General features: G+C 38.2%; 1 protein-coding gene across 1 annotated transcript in view; it reads left to right on the forward strand.

Annotated features, from left to right (window-relative positions):
* LOC146560744 (uncharacterized) overlaps nucleotides 1–16338 on the forward strand; it is an 86548-nt gene that overhangs the window by 52986 nt on the left and 17224 nt on the right. The window contains exons 2-3 of the mRNA XM_085296172.1: nucleotides 6859–6963; nucleotides 14151–14287. Of these exons, the coding sequence (XP_085152298.1) occupies nucleotides 6859–6963; nucleotides 14151–14287 (242 nt within the window). The remainder of the gene's footprint in view (nucleotides 1–6858; nucleotides 6964–14150; nucleotides 14288–16338) is intronic.

Consider the following 16338-nt stretch of genomic DNA (forward strand, 5'->3'; position numbering starts at 1 on the left):
ATGTGGCATTCTTTGGTCGGTGGTAATAAAGTAACCTCATATTTACTTATATTACATATTTTATTGACTTTTGGCACTCTGAGATATTACACAGAGGCCTTACTAGTAGTGAGCAGTGACTTCATCTTTCCTTGCTGCATGCTCTTTAAAAGGTTGACTCAGTTTTTCTTATTGAATGCTGCTAACCTTCCAGGCTACTTATCACCTAGTTGTCACATCAGCCGGTATTCATTATAAGCAGTGAAAGAACATTTAAAGAGCTCAGTCAGTATAAAGGTGAACAAATGCCGCAGCATTTCCTACAGATCTCGTCTTTTTCTTCATACACTGACAGAAAATATTCAATAATTCATCTTTCTTTCATTTCTTTCTCCTTTTTTTTTTTTTTTTGAAAAATGTTTTGACCTTGTCCCTAATTTTTAGTGCATTAAAGTGATGATTAAGCCACACCATGGGCAGCATAAAATGATCAATATTCTCCTTTTTATTCCCTTAAACCTGATAAAAGAGTCTATCTACATCCTGACTGTGGTTTGTCATTAGTGTTAAGAAAGTACAAGCTTGGAGAAAGAACATAACCCTGAGGGAGACAGAGGAAGAGAAATCTGTCAGTAAGAAAGTCATTTACAGGAGCAGCTCAGTGAGCATGCGAGGCAGGAAAAAAGCTGCAGAGGGGCTTCACTTCACACATCAGACTTATCAAGCCAGTTACAAGACATCGAAAATCAAATTAGTTACAGCCGACAGCTTTGTTTCACCAAAAGTAAAACATTTCAAGATATTGAGTTGAGCGGGGCAAAATGTGGACTATTTGATGCTTTATATTCTATTTCTTTCATATATTTTCTTCAACTTGAAATGTAAAAAAAAGCAGAGGAGTCAAGATGAAACACTCAGGTCTAATCAGATGTTGACAATTACAGTAACAAGACATAACAGACAATTCTGCATCTGCAAGCAGATATGAGCCCTGTTTTGGTTTCATAATATGAAAAAGGAAACTCAAATTCAGACAAATGTATACCAGCTGTCTGTAGGTCTATGGAGAAAGTTATCTTTTCTTCTAATAGCTTCATTCCAACCTTTCAACATTAGTCAAGTGTCCAGAATCATGAAATCAAGAGGATGCTCATGTTGCTCTGTATCTAACGGTTGTATCTTATTTATAATTTACCTATTGACTTCTTGTTAATGTCTATATAATCAGATATCATCATATAAATATGTAGAATTTGTAACCAAGGGACAAGATCTTCAGTACCAGAAGTCTTCTAGTTTTTTTTGTTATTTCTCGTGAACATGCATGTTTGAACATGCTTTGGCTGCACGCAAGTACCAAAATATAATCTTGAAAGCATCAATTTCCATTTTAAAGAATTAGAAATGAAAGAATTGGACATTCATCATTGGGTATAGATATAATGCATGTTCTGTATTATTGTGGCTAGACCAGAATCCATAAAAACTGGGAGTTGTACCCAGAAAATCAAGTCAACAGACTAGCCAATAGGTTCATATTGGCATGTTGATAAGATGAAGGTCCATCAGAGTTGCTTTTGCGTTTCCATCCATCTTTTTAACTGCATATCCAATTCAGGCTTCTACACTAGGATAGGGTCCAGTACACAAGACAGGTTGCCAGTCTATCGTAGAGCCAGCACGGGAGACAGACAACCATTCATGCTCACATTCACACCTGTGACCAATTCCGAGTGAACTAATCACCAATTAACCAAATATGCATGTATTAAAATGTGAGAGCAACTAGAGAGAACCCCTGCAAGCACAGGGAGAGCATGTAAGCTCCACACAGAAGTATGGAAATATGCTATTTAGTTATATGATTTAGTAAATTTGGTGAAAGTGATTGAAAGTGAATTCCCTGTTTTTTCTTTTCTTTTTTTCCTGGTGTCTCATGAAGGGAAAACAGATTTATTCAATTCAGTTTCAGCTCAGTTGTATTCATATGGCATCAAATCACAACAACAGTTGACTCAAGGCGCTTTATTTTGTAAGGTAAAGACCCTACAATAATGCAGTCAACCCCAACAATCAGATGACCCTTTATGAGCAAGCACTTGGTGACAGTCGGAAAGAAAAACTCCCTTTTAACAGCAAGGCACTAGCCTCATGGAGGGACATCATCGTTCGCCACGGTTTGGGGATAATGGGAGAAAGACAGGACAAAAAACATGTTATGGAAGAGAGCCAGAGATTAATAATAAGTAATATTTAAATGCACAGTGGTGTGTAAAGACATAGAGAGTCAAACAGCCAAGACAATGTTACTGCAGCTACTTTTACTTAAGTCTCTTCAAACTCATCTGCAACTGAATAATGTTTGAGTAATGCTTGAACAGACACAGTTGGATGAATTACCAATCACCCACTTAGGTCACAAAGCAGAACAGTGAGATGTTATGCTCATTCTCTCATGAACCAAACACCTGAGCACTGAAATAAACTGGAAATTAAAGCAGGGAATGCAGCAGCCAGCATCACATCTGTATTTTTAAATGCAGTTGTTTACCAGCTTTTGGAGATTGACTGATATGTCGTGACTCACCTCTACTTCAGTTAGCTGAGTTTTTTTTTTTTTTTTAAATACATGTGGTCTGACTAAGCAGCTATTCAGAAATTGTTTTTCACACTGAAAACTGTGCTTGTAAGATGTAGTGTGGATTTGGGAGGTTACTTTTTCTCCTCACAACTGTGCATCTGAGTTTGTCCAAAGGGTTTTAAAAAATTCATTCACTCTACAGGTCAGACAATTTCCCAAACTCTTCCACAAAGCTCTCCCACAACTGAAGTAAAAAAACAAAATAAAATAAAATTTTAAAAAAGGAATGCGATTTTCAAAGAACAGCAAGAAAACATCTTTATTTTGTTGCACAGCAGTGCACCAAAAGCTTCTAAACTGTAATGTGTTTTAATTTGAGTTTACTGAGCAGCAATTTCCAAACTATCCAGCAAGTCATGTGTAATGGACATGGAAACCCATCCTCAGCGGGCTTAATGCAACCCAACGACATCTTTAATGACATAATGCAAACCTATGCCGTCTTTGATTAAATAATGCAAATGTAATGTTTCGTTGTGTAATAGAATAATGCAACATAAATTCGTTAGTTAATGGAATTATGGTAGCTACGGTAATCACTTCTCTGATGAGCTAATGCTGAGTAAAGGAGGAGATCCCTGCGGTAATGGCAGAGGATGGCAGCCGTTCTGGGACGTTGAGGGATTAAGGGAGGTTGTCTGCGTTTCCCCTCTGCTTTTGTCACAGGCTTTCTGTTTGTCTCTGTCTGTCCTCTGTCACATTTTCTGTCTTTGTCTTTCTGTCTCTGGCCCCTCCTCTCCCACAGACCTCTTCACAATGCTCACAGTGCTCAGGAAGCTTCTCGATTTTTAGAGACAAAAAGTTGGAATTTTCCAACTTATGCAATCTGTGACGCACACACACACAGCCGAGTACCCAGACCTCCACTGAAGGTCGTGTCACAGATTGAGTTTTCCCTGCTTTAAAAGATAAATCAATCTTCCACTAATGGAGAATGTGTGTGTCTGCGTGTGTGCGTGCGTGTTAAAATCTTGCATTGCATTTGTGAAAGCACGTGGGCTTTAGACACACTTCTGTATGTTCTGTATAAAGAGAAATTATCACATATGGATTTGCAAAACTGTGTGTTTTTTTTGTGCGTGTATATTTGGGTGTGTATCAGCTCGTGTGTGTGTGTGTTCACTCAGACACTCAGATTGCTGATCAATAATTGTGATTGAAGGGCCCATTAGCCATCGGAAGCAATAGAGACAGCATCACTCCAAATGACAAACTCAACAATGAACACACACAGACACACACACACAAACACTCACGCACACACAATATGACAGGTAACAAATTAAAAGCTTGAGTATGATGAATACACATCCCCATAAACGCATTTTACAACCGATACTGGTTATGACTGTAATTTACCACTCCAGCCAACACAGAGGGATTTTCCACAAACACATTTTGTTTTCATCTTGCTTCCTATGGCCAACTTTCAAAATCATGATTTATAAATATGCAAACACACTTTGAAATGTACTTTTCCATCTTTATCTGATAAGTCAGATTTTATTTTTCTTTACATAATCTAAATGGCTGTGAACTGATTTTTCGAGTCTATGACTAATAATTTAATCAGCAGGCGGCTTAATGCAGTTTTGTTTCTGTCTTCTCTTCTTTTTTCTTCGATAAGGAAAGAGTATATGAGGTAAATCTGCTTTAGACATGGTCATAAGAGACATTTACACTTTACAAAATGCACAGCTAAAGTGCTTTTATTATTATTTTATTATTTTCTGTTAACTATTTACTGTTAGAATTGGGAATGCTCATATTAAACATTGCCACATTTTGAAGTCACTGTATGTGCATTTGATCCCTGTGAGCGAAAAGGTTTCAGACTGCGCTAAATGCTCATTTTTTGTAAGCTTGGACCTGTAAGACATCAGACAGATGGGATATCCCTTATATGCTCCTCTGAAGCACACAGCCCTGGCTGTAGGCACATTCAATCCTTGTGCTAATAAGGGGCAAGGCTGGCTTAAAGGAAGAGGAAAGGATGCTAAAATACCTTGCTACAGACAGGGCATAAACTAAAAGTGGCTGCATCAGTGCAGATAATAACATCAAAATACTCCTTGATTTTGAACAATGAGAATCAAAGCTACTGTAGCAGACCTGAAGATTACATAAAGGATATGAAAATGAGCATCACTGGTCCTCTTTATGTGAAAATGGCAATATGAAAAACATCTGTATTTTAAATTCCACTTGGCAGAAGTCAAATTCCTTAAGGGTATCAACACTAAAAGTGTTCATCATGCAAACTGGGCTTTTCCACAGTTAAATCATGTAGCCCGAAGGTCCTTAAAGTTTATATATTTATTTTTTATCCTGTGCAATAAGATGAAAATAAAAACATTCTGTGTAACTCTGAGGCTTTGTTAGTTTGTTTGGTTTTGCATAACAATCTACGTCTTTGTAATCAGCTATTTCTCTCAAAACACCTTCAGGGCCTTCACATACATTTATGCATTGTATTTAACATCTTGATCAGATGATTTGAATACAAAAAACATATTAGCTAGTTAATACTTTACAGTGCTTTAGTATAAGTATTGTTTGTAATTTCTGTTGGGATATTGTGAGAATGACTATTTTCAATCTAATTTAACAAACTCTACATTTTTTAAAAGCTGCATGCCTTGTGATCCGAATAGTGTTACGTATTTTAAAATGTCATCTAGCCCAGAAAAATACAATCACCAGTAATGATATTTTCATTTCATTTGTTTAATTGGGTTCTCTTTATCGCCTTTGAGGACTTGTGTGCAGATCTGGTGAAGTTTAGTTCATGTTTGTTGGAGATATGTAGAAAATATATATTAGAGGGTTTACAAATCTTTTTTCTTATTCTGTAATAAGCAGAGTGTTTACACAGAAAAACCATTACCTAAAATTCATTACGGTCAGCACACATAGACAAATCGAAAAGATCTCTGATCTGCATTATCTCTAATGACCAGCACTCGGGTGACTTCTCTTGTTGCACAAAAGAAGTCCAATTGTAAAGAAGACCTTGAGAATATGACTTCACTTTTCACTCAGACTATGACTTGAGTAACAGTTTAAGAAGAGTTTACAGTCTCAGTCACTGGTTGCAAGTCTTGTGCATTATACCATGATATTCATTTAGAAACTTATGGTCCCGTCTAAAATAGATGATAAAGCAAGGTATGATAGGGTAGGTAGGGTTTCTACTCTTGTCAGTGACAGGCTGCTACTGTATAAACCTGGGGGGTCCTTCGTCTTTCACCCTCACCTTCCTGCCAGGGTTCAAGATACCATGATGTCAAAGGACATACTGAAGAGTCAAGGTTTCAATATCCAGTCAATGCATTCAGTTAGTTCATTTCACTTCATCCATCCATTCTATTCTGATTATCCAATTCAGGGTCATGGGCTGCTGGAGTGTATCCCAGCTATGATAGGGCGAGAGACAGGGTACACCCTGCACAGGTCACCAGCCTGTTACAGGGCCAGCACAGAAAAACAGACAACCAGTATGGAAACCCAGTAGGTTTTCAATTAGATGGCTCCCAGTGACCAAGTACTACACAGAGGGAGAGGAAAACTCCCTTTTAACAGAACAAAACCTCTGCAGAACAAGCAGGGCAAACATCTGTCCTGACCAGCTCGGGGGTGAGAAGAAAAAAAAAAGGCACAGGGAAACAGAACACACACTGGCCTGGGACAGAGAAGACACAGTTTTATGACATGCAGAGATGGTGTCCAAACGCCTATAATAGAGGAGGGTGGGAAAGAAATGGTCTGTGTATCACAGAAAGTCTGAGTTTGATTTGGCCCTAATTACAAGCTTTATTAAAAAGAATGATTTAAGTCTGTTCTTAATTTTCAAAAGTCCAAAGGGAAAAGTGTGTATAGGAGGAAGCTATAGCCAAACTTTTAAAGAGATAAAACTGTGATAGTTTGCTGAAAATTAATCTGGAAAGAAACTTTGTGTGATACAGCTTCATCTTTGTTTTTCCTCCTTTTTTTCACACTGTACTCCCTTTGCACTAACCAGAATCCTTTTGCACATGAAATAAAGAAAATAATATGCTTCATGCTTCAAAAAGTACCATTTAAAAAATGAATATTTTTCTAATAAAAAATCATCATAAACTGAGAGCAATAACTCCCAAGGTCACCACACAGACACAATATAAGAAATGATATTTTCATATTAAGACTTCACTCCTTTCTCCTTGTCTGATTTCCTTCTCACCTTTGTCTCTCGGTAGGAGGAGGGGGACTCGAGGTTTTACTGTGAGCTCTGCGATAAGCAGTATCTGAGACACCAACAGTTTGACAACCACATCAACTCCTACGACCATCACCACAGGCAGGTGAGTCATGCCACCTTAACAAGGCACCAAGAGGTCTGGTTTATCCTGCCACAGAACACCTTAAACCTTCCAGACCAAGGTCATGGATTTATTACATCCCAGTGCCACAACAAGCACTCGAGTCTGATTTCAGACACACGGCACACTCGCTGTGGTCTACAAAATCCCACTAACACAGAACCGTATCCATCCTCATGACCACTATGACTAAAAATTGCAGCACTTCTGATTCATTTCATGGAAGAATTGACAGTTACATTATGACAGGATTAGCTTCTTTTTTTTTTTTTTACTCGGAGTGGACATGGTGACAGAGTAGCACAAGACCTCAGCTCAGAAGCCATGACAAGAGACAGAGACACAGGGTGAAGGCCAGTAAATACTAATTTATTTTAACAAAAAACATGAAATTAACATAAAAATACCAACACAAAGACGACCGTGAGCTCTGGAAGTCAGTTTCATCAGTACCGAGAATGTGTGAGTGGATTAGTGAACAGTACGCTGGTGGGAATGTTGAGTGGCACGAAGCAAAGATGCATATGGAACAAGGGCCCCCAAAGGTTTAGTTTTATGGGTGAAACACTGGGCCAAAGCGTCTGCAGCTGACCTGATGGTCTGGCCCACACACCGCACAGCAGTAGAACATATAGGCAAACAAGACAAGCAAGCAGAACATCAAACCATAAAGCCCGGGTTTTTCTTTCCTCTGTGATGAGCAGAGAAAATGTATCGAAGCATCTTTTGACCAAGTGGTGCTAAAAAAAAAAAGCAAAAACAAAAATAAAAAAGCTGAGTTTACAGTAATTAGCTCTCTGTGGTAGAGAGCGAGAGGGAAAGCACACACTCAAGAGAAGAAACCAGAAGTTTGAACAACTTTATGTGTGTTGAAATATACGTTTTGATCTACTTTTTAAATATATTCGTATTCAACAACATTACACACAACAGACACTTTATTAGGCACACACTTCTAGCTTTCAGAACTACTTTAAAGTTTAATGACATAGATTCACAAAGGTGCTGGAAACATCGCTGAGATATTTTAGTCCACGTTTTCATTATTGCGTAATACAGTTGCTGCAGATTTGTGACTGTATGATAATAATGAGAATCTCCCGTTCCACCACATCCCAAAGGTGCACTATTGGACTGAGGTCCCATTACTCTGGAGGCCACTGAAATACAGTGAACTCATTGTGCTGTTCAAGAAACCAGTGTGAGATTACTTAAGCTTTGTGACATGGTGCATTACATCTTGTTGGAAAAGATGGGCACACTATGATCTTGAAGGAACGGACAGTGTCAGCAACAACATTCAGGCAGGCTGTAGAGTTCAAACGATGCTCAGTTGGTGCTAAGAGGCTCAAAGGGAGGTACGTGCAGCAAGTATCCCACAAACCATTACACCATCACCAGCATGGACTACTGATAAAAGGCAGGATGGCTTTAGGTTTTCATGCTGGTTATGCCAAGTTTTTACCCTACCATCCAGATGTTGCAACATAAATCCAGACTCCTCCTATGAAGCAGCATTTCCCAGTCTTCTACTGACCAATTTTGGTGAGCCTGTGTGAACTGTAGCCTCAGTTACCTTTGTTTAGCCCACATCAGTGGCACCTGTTGTGGTCTTCTCTTGCTGAAAGCCATCAGTATCAAGGTTGTCGTGTATTCAGAGATGCTCTTCTGCATATCTTGCTTGTAACTGGTTATTCGAGTTGCTGTTGCCTCTCTCAGGTAAATGCTGTCTGGCTATTTTCCTCTGACTTCTGACATCAGCAAGGTGTTTCCACCGAGACAACTGCCGCTCACTGTAGAGTTTCTCTATCTGGTCTGTTTTCTGTAATCCCTAAAGCTGGTTGTGTGTGAAAATCCAGTGGATCAGCCATTGTTGAAATACTCCGACCGCCTACACTTAATGTCACTTAAATCACATTTCATCCCCTGTCCTGAATTGCTCAGTTGCTGCCATGTGATTGGCTCATTAGATATTTTCATTATCAAGAAGTTGAACAGGTGTACCTAATAAAGTTTAAAATGAGTTTATATTAGGTCCTTGTTACAGTTCTTGAATTTATATACTTTATATATATATACCAAGAGATCTGAAGCAGAAATTTAGATAGTTTGTTTAAAACTGTTGCCCCTTTAACAGTTACACAGCTCGTGTGTGTTAGACTATTGTGGCTGATGTTACAAATCAATAAGTACAACTGTTTTATGGCAGCATTAGATTTTTTTTCGTATCAATGTGATTAAGTATCACAACCAGTCAGATATTCAACTTACAAGATTCGCCAAAAACAAATATTCTTCTCCTCTTTTTTTAAAATCCATTAACGATTGATTTTTTTCACATAATGCATGGCGGTTTTATCTGATGACACAGCCCACTGTATATCAGTATTATGCCCCTCCAAAATTGTATAATGTTATATTGGATTTTATACATATCATCCACGGGCCATTTGCACTTGAGAAAGAGAGAAAGAAAATAATATAAAAAAGTAAGAGTAAACACTGAAATAATCAATGTTTAATATATACAAGTTATTTTATTGGGCAAAAGCAGTCATCAGTTTTACTTTATATGTACAGATAGTTGATGGTGGGGCGATATGGTTTGGGTCTTCTTAGAGGAAAAGGTCAACACAAATCAATACAAAGATGTTCTGAGTGATCACGTTCATCATATGATGATACATTTCTTCTAGTGTCTTCTAGGATGACAGTAATCATATCGATAGGGTACGAGGTCACATATTTGATAAGTTTGAAAATGATGTGAATCGTATCCTAGAAACAGTCACTAGAATTGCATTGAAGACTTAAGGAAGACATTAGACTAATGTGTTTTCCATCATCAACAAAACACCAAATGAGGAAATTTCATTTGGAAAAATGGTGTTCGTTACTGTAGCAGAGTTCAAAGGCTTGGAGAATCAATGCCAAAGAGCTCCACGTGTGTTGGTTACTCATAAATCTACACATTGAAGTGTCAGGTTTCAAGTTAGTAAATTGTGATAAGAAGCAAAGTCCAGAGGAGGAAGGTGCAATGGCGTAAGTCAGATGCTGGACTTTCACCCAAGAGAATATAGCTTTCAGTCCTATTATTTCCCAAGATTTCCCAGCAGGACATTGCATTGTAATGAGGTGATCGATGTTATTATCCTCTAGTCAGTGGTTTTAATCTTGTGGTTGACTAACCAGCATGCATAGACATTCCTCATGAAGATATTCCGAAGTCTATACCTCTATAGAGTAAGACATAAAGATTAAATGAAATCTATAAAGCCAATAATAGGCAAACAGGGTCATTTTAGGTTAAAAATCAACAGTACAAATTCTCCTAATTAAATAAAAACACAAAGATTATCAATAATGCAGCCTGATTACCTGAACTAAATATGTGAAATTGTCGCATTGCTGCAACATTCTTCTCTCATTATTTTTCTCTCTTCAGTTGGATGTAAAAAAGAGAGATGTGGAGGAAGGCAACTCTGAGAACTTGCAGCTGTTTGGGTGTTTACAAAATTATAGGTGCTTGGAGGAATGTATTTGCTGCAATTACCATTTGTTCACTTGCAAGTGATGAAAGAGGCATAATATTTTTCACAGTTAGCTGTGTGTCAGAGTTATTAGGTTTACTTGAGGATGCGGAGCATTTAGGGCATATTGTTCGAGACTGCAAAACTTGCAGGAAATGGATTTTCCAGCACTAATATTCTCTAGCCTGCACACACTCGGCTAAGCTGCCCATCTTTTGGTTCACGGTCAGTCACGGTCCCATTTTCTTTTAGAAATGAAGTGGTTTGCAGAGGGGCTACGTCACCAGCGCTTGATGTGCTGCTGTGACAGATGAAACGAGCCAGACTGAGAAAAACAACCATCCACAGTTTATCCTATATATGCTGCTTACAGAGACATATTTTTTTTTATCTTATAAAATATATAAATTAAACAGTGAGACCTGTCAGTAGCAGAAAGGTGACACATCATTTTTTGTGTGTGCTCTGCACTCCAGCACTGTGAATCTTAAAGGAAACAATAATCCTCGAGGTGAAACTACCGACTTTCGGCCAATGCTTTACAGCTGATGAACTTTCTAGATACAGTAGCCCTTTGTATACAAACTGTACTGTTCGATGTGGATCTTTAATTTCAAATCTATTGTTCATGTTCTATATGGTGTAGTGTAGTGAAACACTCCAATTGATTACATTATGTTTGGGGTAAGTTGTTATTCCCTGTTTGCTATTGCCAGCAGTGATTTATCTACAGTTCACCTGGTCAGCATCATTTCCACTACATAACAATATCAGCATGGGAGGAAATAAATGCAACCTTGGATTGTAGATGAATACTAAGCATAAGGATCCCTTGAACCAGGGCTCCCTTTAGAAATATTCACAAAAAAGATTCACACAAAGGAGATGTCTAATTTAAAAATGCTGCTAATACAGCAGTAAGACTAATATATATTTTTAAAAAGGAATTTGCTACATGATGCTAGGAGTGGAGGGAGGTGTTTGTTTTATAAACACTATGCATTGGTTGATAGCTTCACATCTGAGTAATGACGCTTCAGTATCCCAGCTGACACAATGTAAAGTACATGGAAATTCCTCTGATTTCATTATCTTGCTGTGTACCACAGGGCAAATTAATTACTGAAAACAAACAGGGGAAATACCAGAAAATCTGTTAATATCATGTTTCTGTTTTTGGAAATAGCTTATTTTTGTTTATCACTCAAACTGTATTCAGCTAAATGTGACAACATGAAATTTGGATGAAAAATGTCATCATGCATCATCCTAAGACTCCAAGAGGTTCTACTGTTCGCAATGCACGACTTTCATGTTCCTAGATAGTTGTAGAGCATGTATAATGCTGTGATTCTTAATCTCTTATTTTTGTATCTTTCTTTGATGATCTGAACATGTTAGTCTAACACATTTTGATATTAAACACAAGTAAATACATAACGCAGTTTTTAAATGATCAGTTCATTTATTCAGAGAAAAAAAACCGGTATCTAAAAGTGCCTGTGTGAAAAAGTAACTGCCCTCTAAACTTAATAAATTGTTGTGCCACCCTTGCCTGCAAGAACTGTAATCAAATGTTTGCAGCAACTGGTAATGACTCTGAAACTGATGGTTAGACATCAGAATTTGTGATTGCATCAATTACAGCAAGTCGCCAGGTCCCGAAGAAGCAAAGCAGCCCCAGACCATTACACTACCTCCGCCATGTTTGACTGTTTGTATGACCTAAAACGCTGTGTTAGTTTTACACCAGATGTAACGGGTCTCAAACCTTCCAAAAGATTCGACTTTTGTCTTTTCAGTCCACTAAATATTTTCCCAAAAGAGTTTTTTGCCTTGGAACTCATGGATGCCATTCTTGCCCACTCTCTTTCTTATTGTTGACTCATGAACTCATGACTGAGACAACTGAGGCCTGCAGCTCTTTGGATGTTTTCTTTAGATTCCTTTGTGACCTCCTGGGTGAGTTGTTGATGCGCTCTTAGAGTAATTTTGGTCGGCCAGCAACTCGGTTCACCACTGTTCCACTGTCCCACTGTTTACTCCATTTGTGGATAATGGCTGTCATCGTGGTTCACTGGAGTCCCAAAGCCTTATAAAATGCTCTATAATGTTTTTCCAGACCGATGGATGGCTTTGTTTCTCATCTGTTTCTTTACATCACAGCATGATGTGTTGCTTTTTGATCTGATAGTATACTTCATTTTGTCAGACAGGTTATATTTAAGTGAGTTATTTATTCAAAAGGTCTAACATTAATCTGAGCATGGTGTGGCTGATGAAATGTAAGTTAGTTTCTTAGAAAATGTGGATAATCAGTTAATCATGTGAATTATCTGTATATGATATTGAATGTTTTGATGATCTGAAACATGTGTGACAAATATGCAAGAAAAAAATCAGAAAGAGGGCAAATACTTTTTCAAGGGCTCTATTATTGTAGTCTCCATTCTATGATATGATTTGGTATGTAGGGCTCACCTGAATGAATGTATCTTAGGAGTTTGTGCAGCTTGACCATCTGGAAGGACACTGGCTCTATTCCACAAAGTGTCAAAGTGTCCTTGGGCACGATACATAACCCCAAATTTCCCTTGAATCCCCTGAATTTCCCTGTAAGTGTGTGAAAGGTTGTTAAAAATAGGTTCAAAAGTAAGCAGTAAATGTGTGTGTTATGAATGAATGTGGCCTAAATCAGTGCTAAAAAATATGATGCTATAATCACTCAAATGTTAGCAAAAAAAAGAGCATTTGGGCTCAGTTTGCACAAAAGAGACATAGCCTTCATTCCACCTCAGGTTAATAGGCAACATCATCGGTATTGCAGGAAACTATCACGTGTTGGGTTGTTTTTTTTTAAATGTTCGTATTTATATTGATATGCTGTAAACCAGTCTACATGTTTCACAGTTTAACGGTTGACGGTGTGCTAACGGTGTTGATTCAGTCCTAATTTGTCGCGTTGTTATGGTCTACCGTGAGGCTTCCTGTCATTCTGTCCACCCTTCACACTGTATGTACACCTTCCATGAAAAATCACAGGCTACATAACAAACTTTAACAAACCCCACAGTGTCTGTCTTCCAGCCTGTCTCTTTGTGCCTCTGTTTGTCCGTCTGTCTCCCTGCCTGCCTCCATGTTTTATCTGTCTGTCTATTTATGTCTGCTTATCTATTTGCTGGTGTCTCCGCCCGCCTCGCTGTCTGTCTCTTGTCATCTGTCTATTTGAGATGTGAACCCACAGGTATATTATTATCATTATTATTATTTGTGACACACACATAGGCACACACACACACGGGCACAAATGACACTCGCACACTGTATCAGTATCTCCGGTCAGCAGACAGCTTGCAGACAGAGCTCAATAAGTGAATTAAGCTGGTCTGGACTCTACTAAAGCTGACACTGGCTGACTTAGACGGTGCATATAGACACACATGCACAAACAATGCACACACACACGCTTACAGACAGAGCAAATACACAAGACTGATAACTCCACCCACTTACCTCACAAATTAAACATTTAAATTCATCTTTTTAATGCATTATCCATTTGACCTCTTACATCTCCTTTTTAATGCAGCCCTGATACGACCGCATCTGCTTCTGTTAATCACTCTGCTTGTCCTGCAGCGACTGAAGGAGCTGAAACAGAGGGAGTTTTACAGAGCACTGGCCTGCAGGAGGCAGAGGAGGCGCAGGGAGGAGAAGAGAGAGGAGAGAGTGCTGAGGAGACTCAATCAGCATGAAGACAGGAGGACGGGAGAGTGGTTAGTAGCATCCATAAGTTCTTTCTTTCCTTTCAACCCATTTATTATATTTTATGTGTAAAAAGCTCAATTGTATCAGTTGCTCCATTTATATTTTATGGAATATGTTTCAAAATCGATTTGGTAAAAAAATATGTTTTCCAAAAATCAGTGAAACTGTTAAACATTGTGTTTTTCTTTATCTTTTAAAGTCTTTTTTAGGACTTCAAGCTGTAGTTTTTCAATGGGATGAAAAGAGTACAATGTCCACATCTGCCTTTCTCTTGCCTTTCTCTTCAGCCCCACAGAGCATGAATAAAAAAAATCTATTTTGTTTTTTTTGTTTTATGACCAAGAAGATTGATAGTTTTGGTTCACTTTCCAGCTCTCAGGAGTACCATTTCCACCAGCACCAAGCAGCAGATTTAGAGGAAAAAAACTAGATGGACTACTGAATAAGCTAAAAATGAAATTCAGTTGTTACTGAATTTAATTCACAACAACAGTCACCTCAAGGTGTTTTGCATTGTATTGCATTCTGTGGGAGTAGAGTTAAGGTAGCTGCTTTGCTTTGTCCTGCTACATGGCACTAAAGAAGATAACAGTGAAGGACGTACTTCCTTAAACGTAGTTACAGCACTTTCAGAAAGACATCTAGTGTAATGACATTTATTGCCCAGTTCTGTGTAATCCATTATTGTAATATTAAATGTTATCAAATACAATTTTTTTTCCATTATGTTTATAAGAAGTTTGGAAAATTGCTCATAAATAAGTACATTTGTCCTGCATGAGGTTAATCTCAAACTTATTCTATCTTTTAAGCGAAATAAATCACATTATCAGACTAATATTATTAATAATCTGTCCACACTTAGTTTGTCTTCTGCTTCATCATCACACAGGACTTAAAACTGTGACAATGCTCATTCCAGAATAGATGGCGGGAAAAGATTCAAGATTCAAGATCTTTATTGTCAATACAACAATATATATAGTATAGAGTGTATCTATTGAAATGCCATTTCACCCCAAGCCCCCCATGGTGCATTTATAAGGGTATCAAAATATATCTACAGGGGATATAAAACTAGAAATGACAAAAAATTAATAACTCACTATATTTAAGTAAAATGAAAAAGATGAAAAGGTACTAATACTAACTATATCTATGTATAATAAACACGGACAAAAGACAATACAAAGTGATCATGTGTAATTACAGTAAAGTGAGATGTTGGTATTGAATACTATGTTCAAGTTATGGTCAGGATATTGTGGACAAGACAAGACGAAGACATGTGAAAGATGTAAAATGTGCAAGTGTAGCATAATGTAGATGTGAAAGTTTGTGTTGTTATTATTGAGTCTTCTGGTGAGTACTGTAAAAATGTTTGTAGAGATCTTTATGTTTGTCAAAGTGTTTGTTTGTAAAAGTGTTTATGTTTATCGGCCCTTTGGTGGTAGTTGACTGCTTGGGGGAAGAAGCGCTTGCAGTGTCTGGCCGTTATGGTTTTGATGCTGTGAAACCGTCTGCCAGATGGAAGAAGGGAGGACAGTGCATGTGAGGGGTGGAAAGTGTCATTCACTATGCTGATTGCACATCGGATGATGTGTTTGATGATGAGCTAGGAAATGATTGGGAGAGGGCCTCCAATGATCCTCTCTGCTGTTCTCACTATCAGAGACTTCTTTTCAGCGAAAGTGCAGTTCCCGTACTGGATAGTGAGGAATGAGAACGCTCTTAATGGTTCCCCGGTAAAAAGATGTGAGGACGTGAGGAGGGAGACTGGCCTTGTTCAGCCTCTGAGAAAGTGAAGATGTTGTTGGGCTTTCTTCAGTGATGGTGGTGGTGTTCAGGTTCCAGGAGAGGTCATCTGATATGTGCACACCCAGGAACTTCCCGTTGTTGACCAACTCAACAGCAGATCCATTGATGTGCAGTGGGGTGTCTTCCTGAAGTTAACAACCATCTCTTTAGTCTCCTGAACAGACAGGTTGTTGCTCTGGCACCAGTCCACCAGGTGTTGTACCTCCTCTCTGTATTCAGACTCATCATTGTTAGTGATGAG

The sequence above is a fragment of the Mchenga conophoros genome, linkage group LG13 (assembly GCF_057382185.1).
Source record: "Mchenga conophoros isolate Kocher_MC1m ecotype Shallow Benthic linkage group LG13, M_conophoros_male_GT1.1, whole genome shotgun sequence".
Classification (NCBI taxonomy): domain Eukaryota; kingdom Metazoa; phylum Chordata; class Actinopteri; order Cichliformes; family Cichlidae; genus Mchenga; species Mchenga conophoros.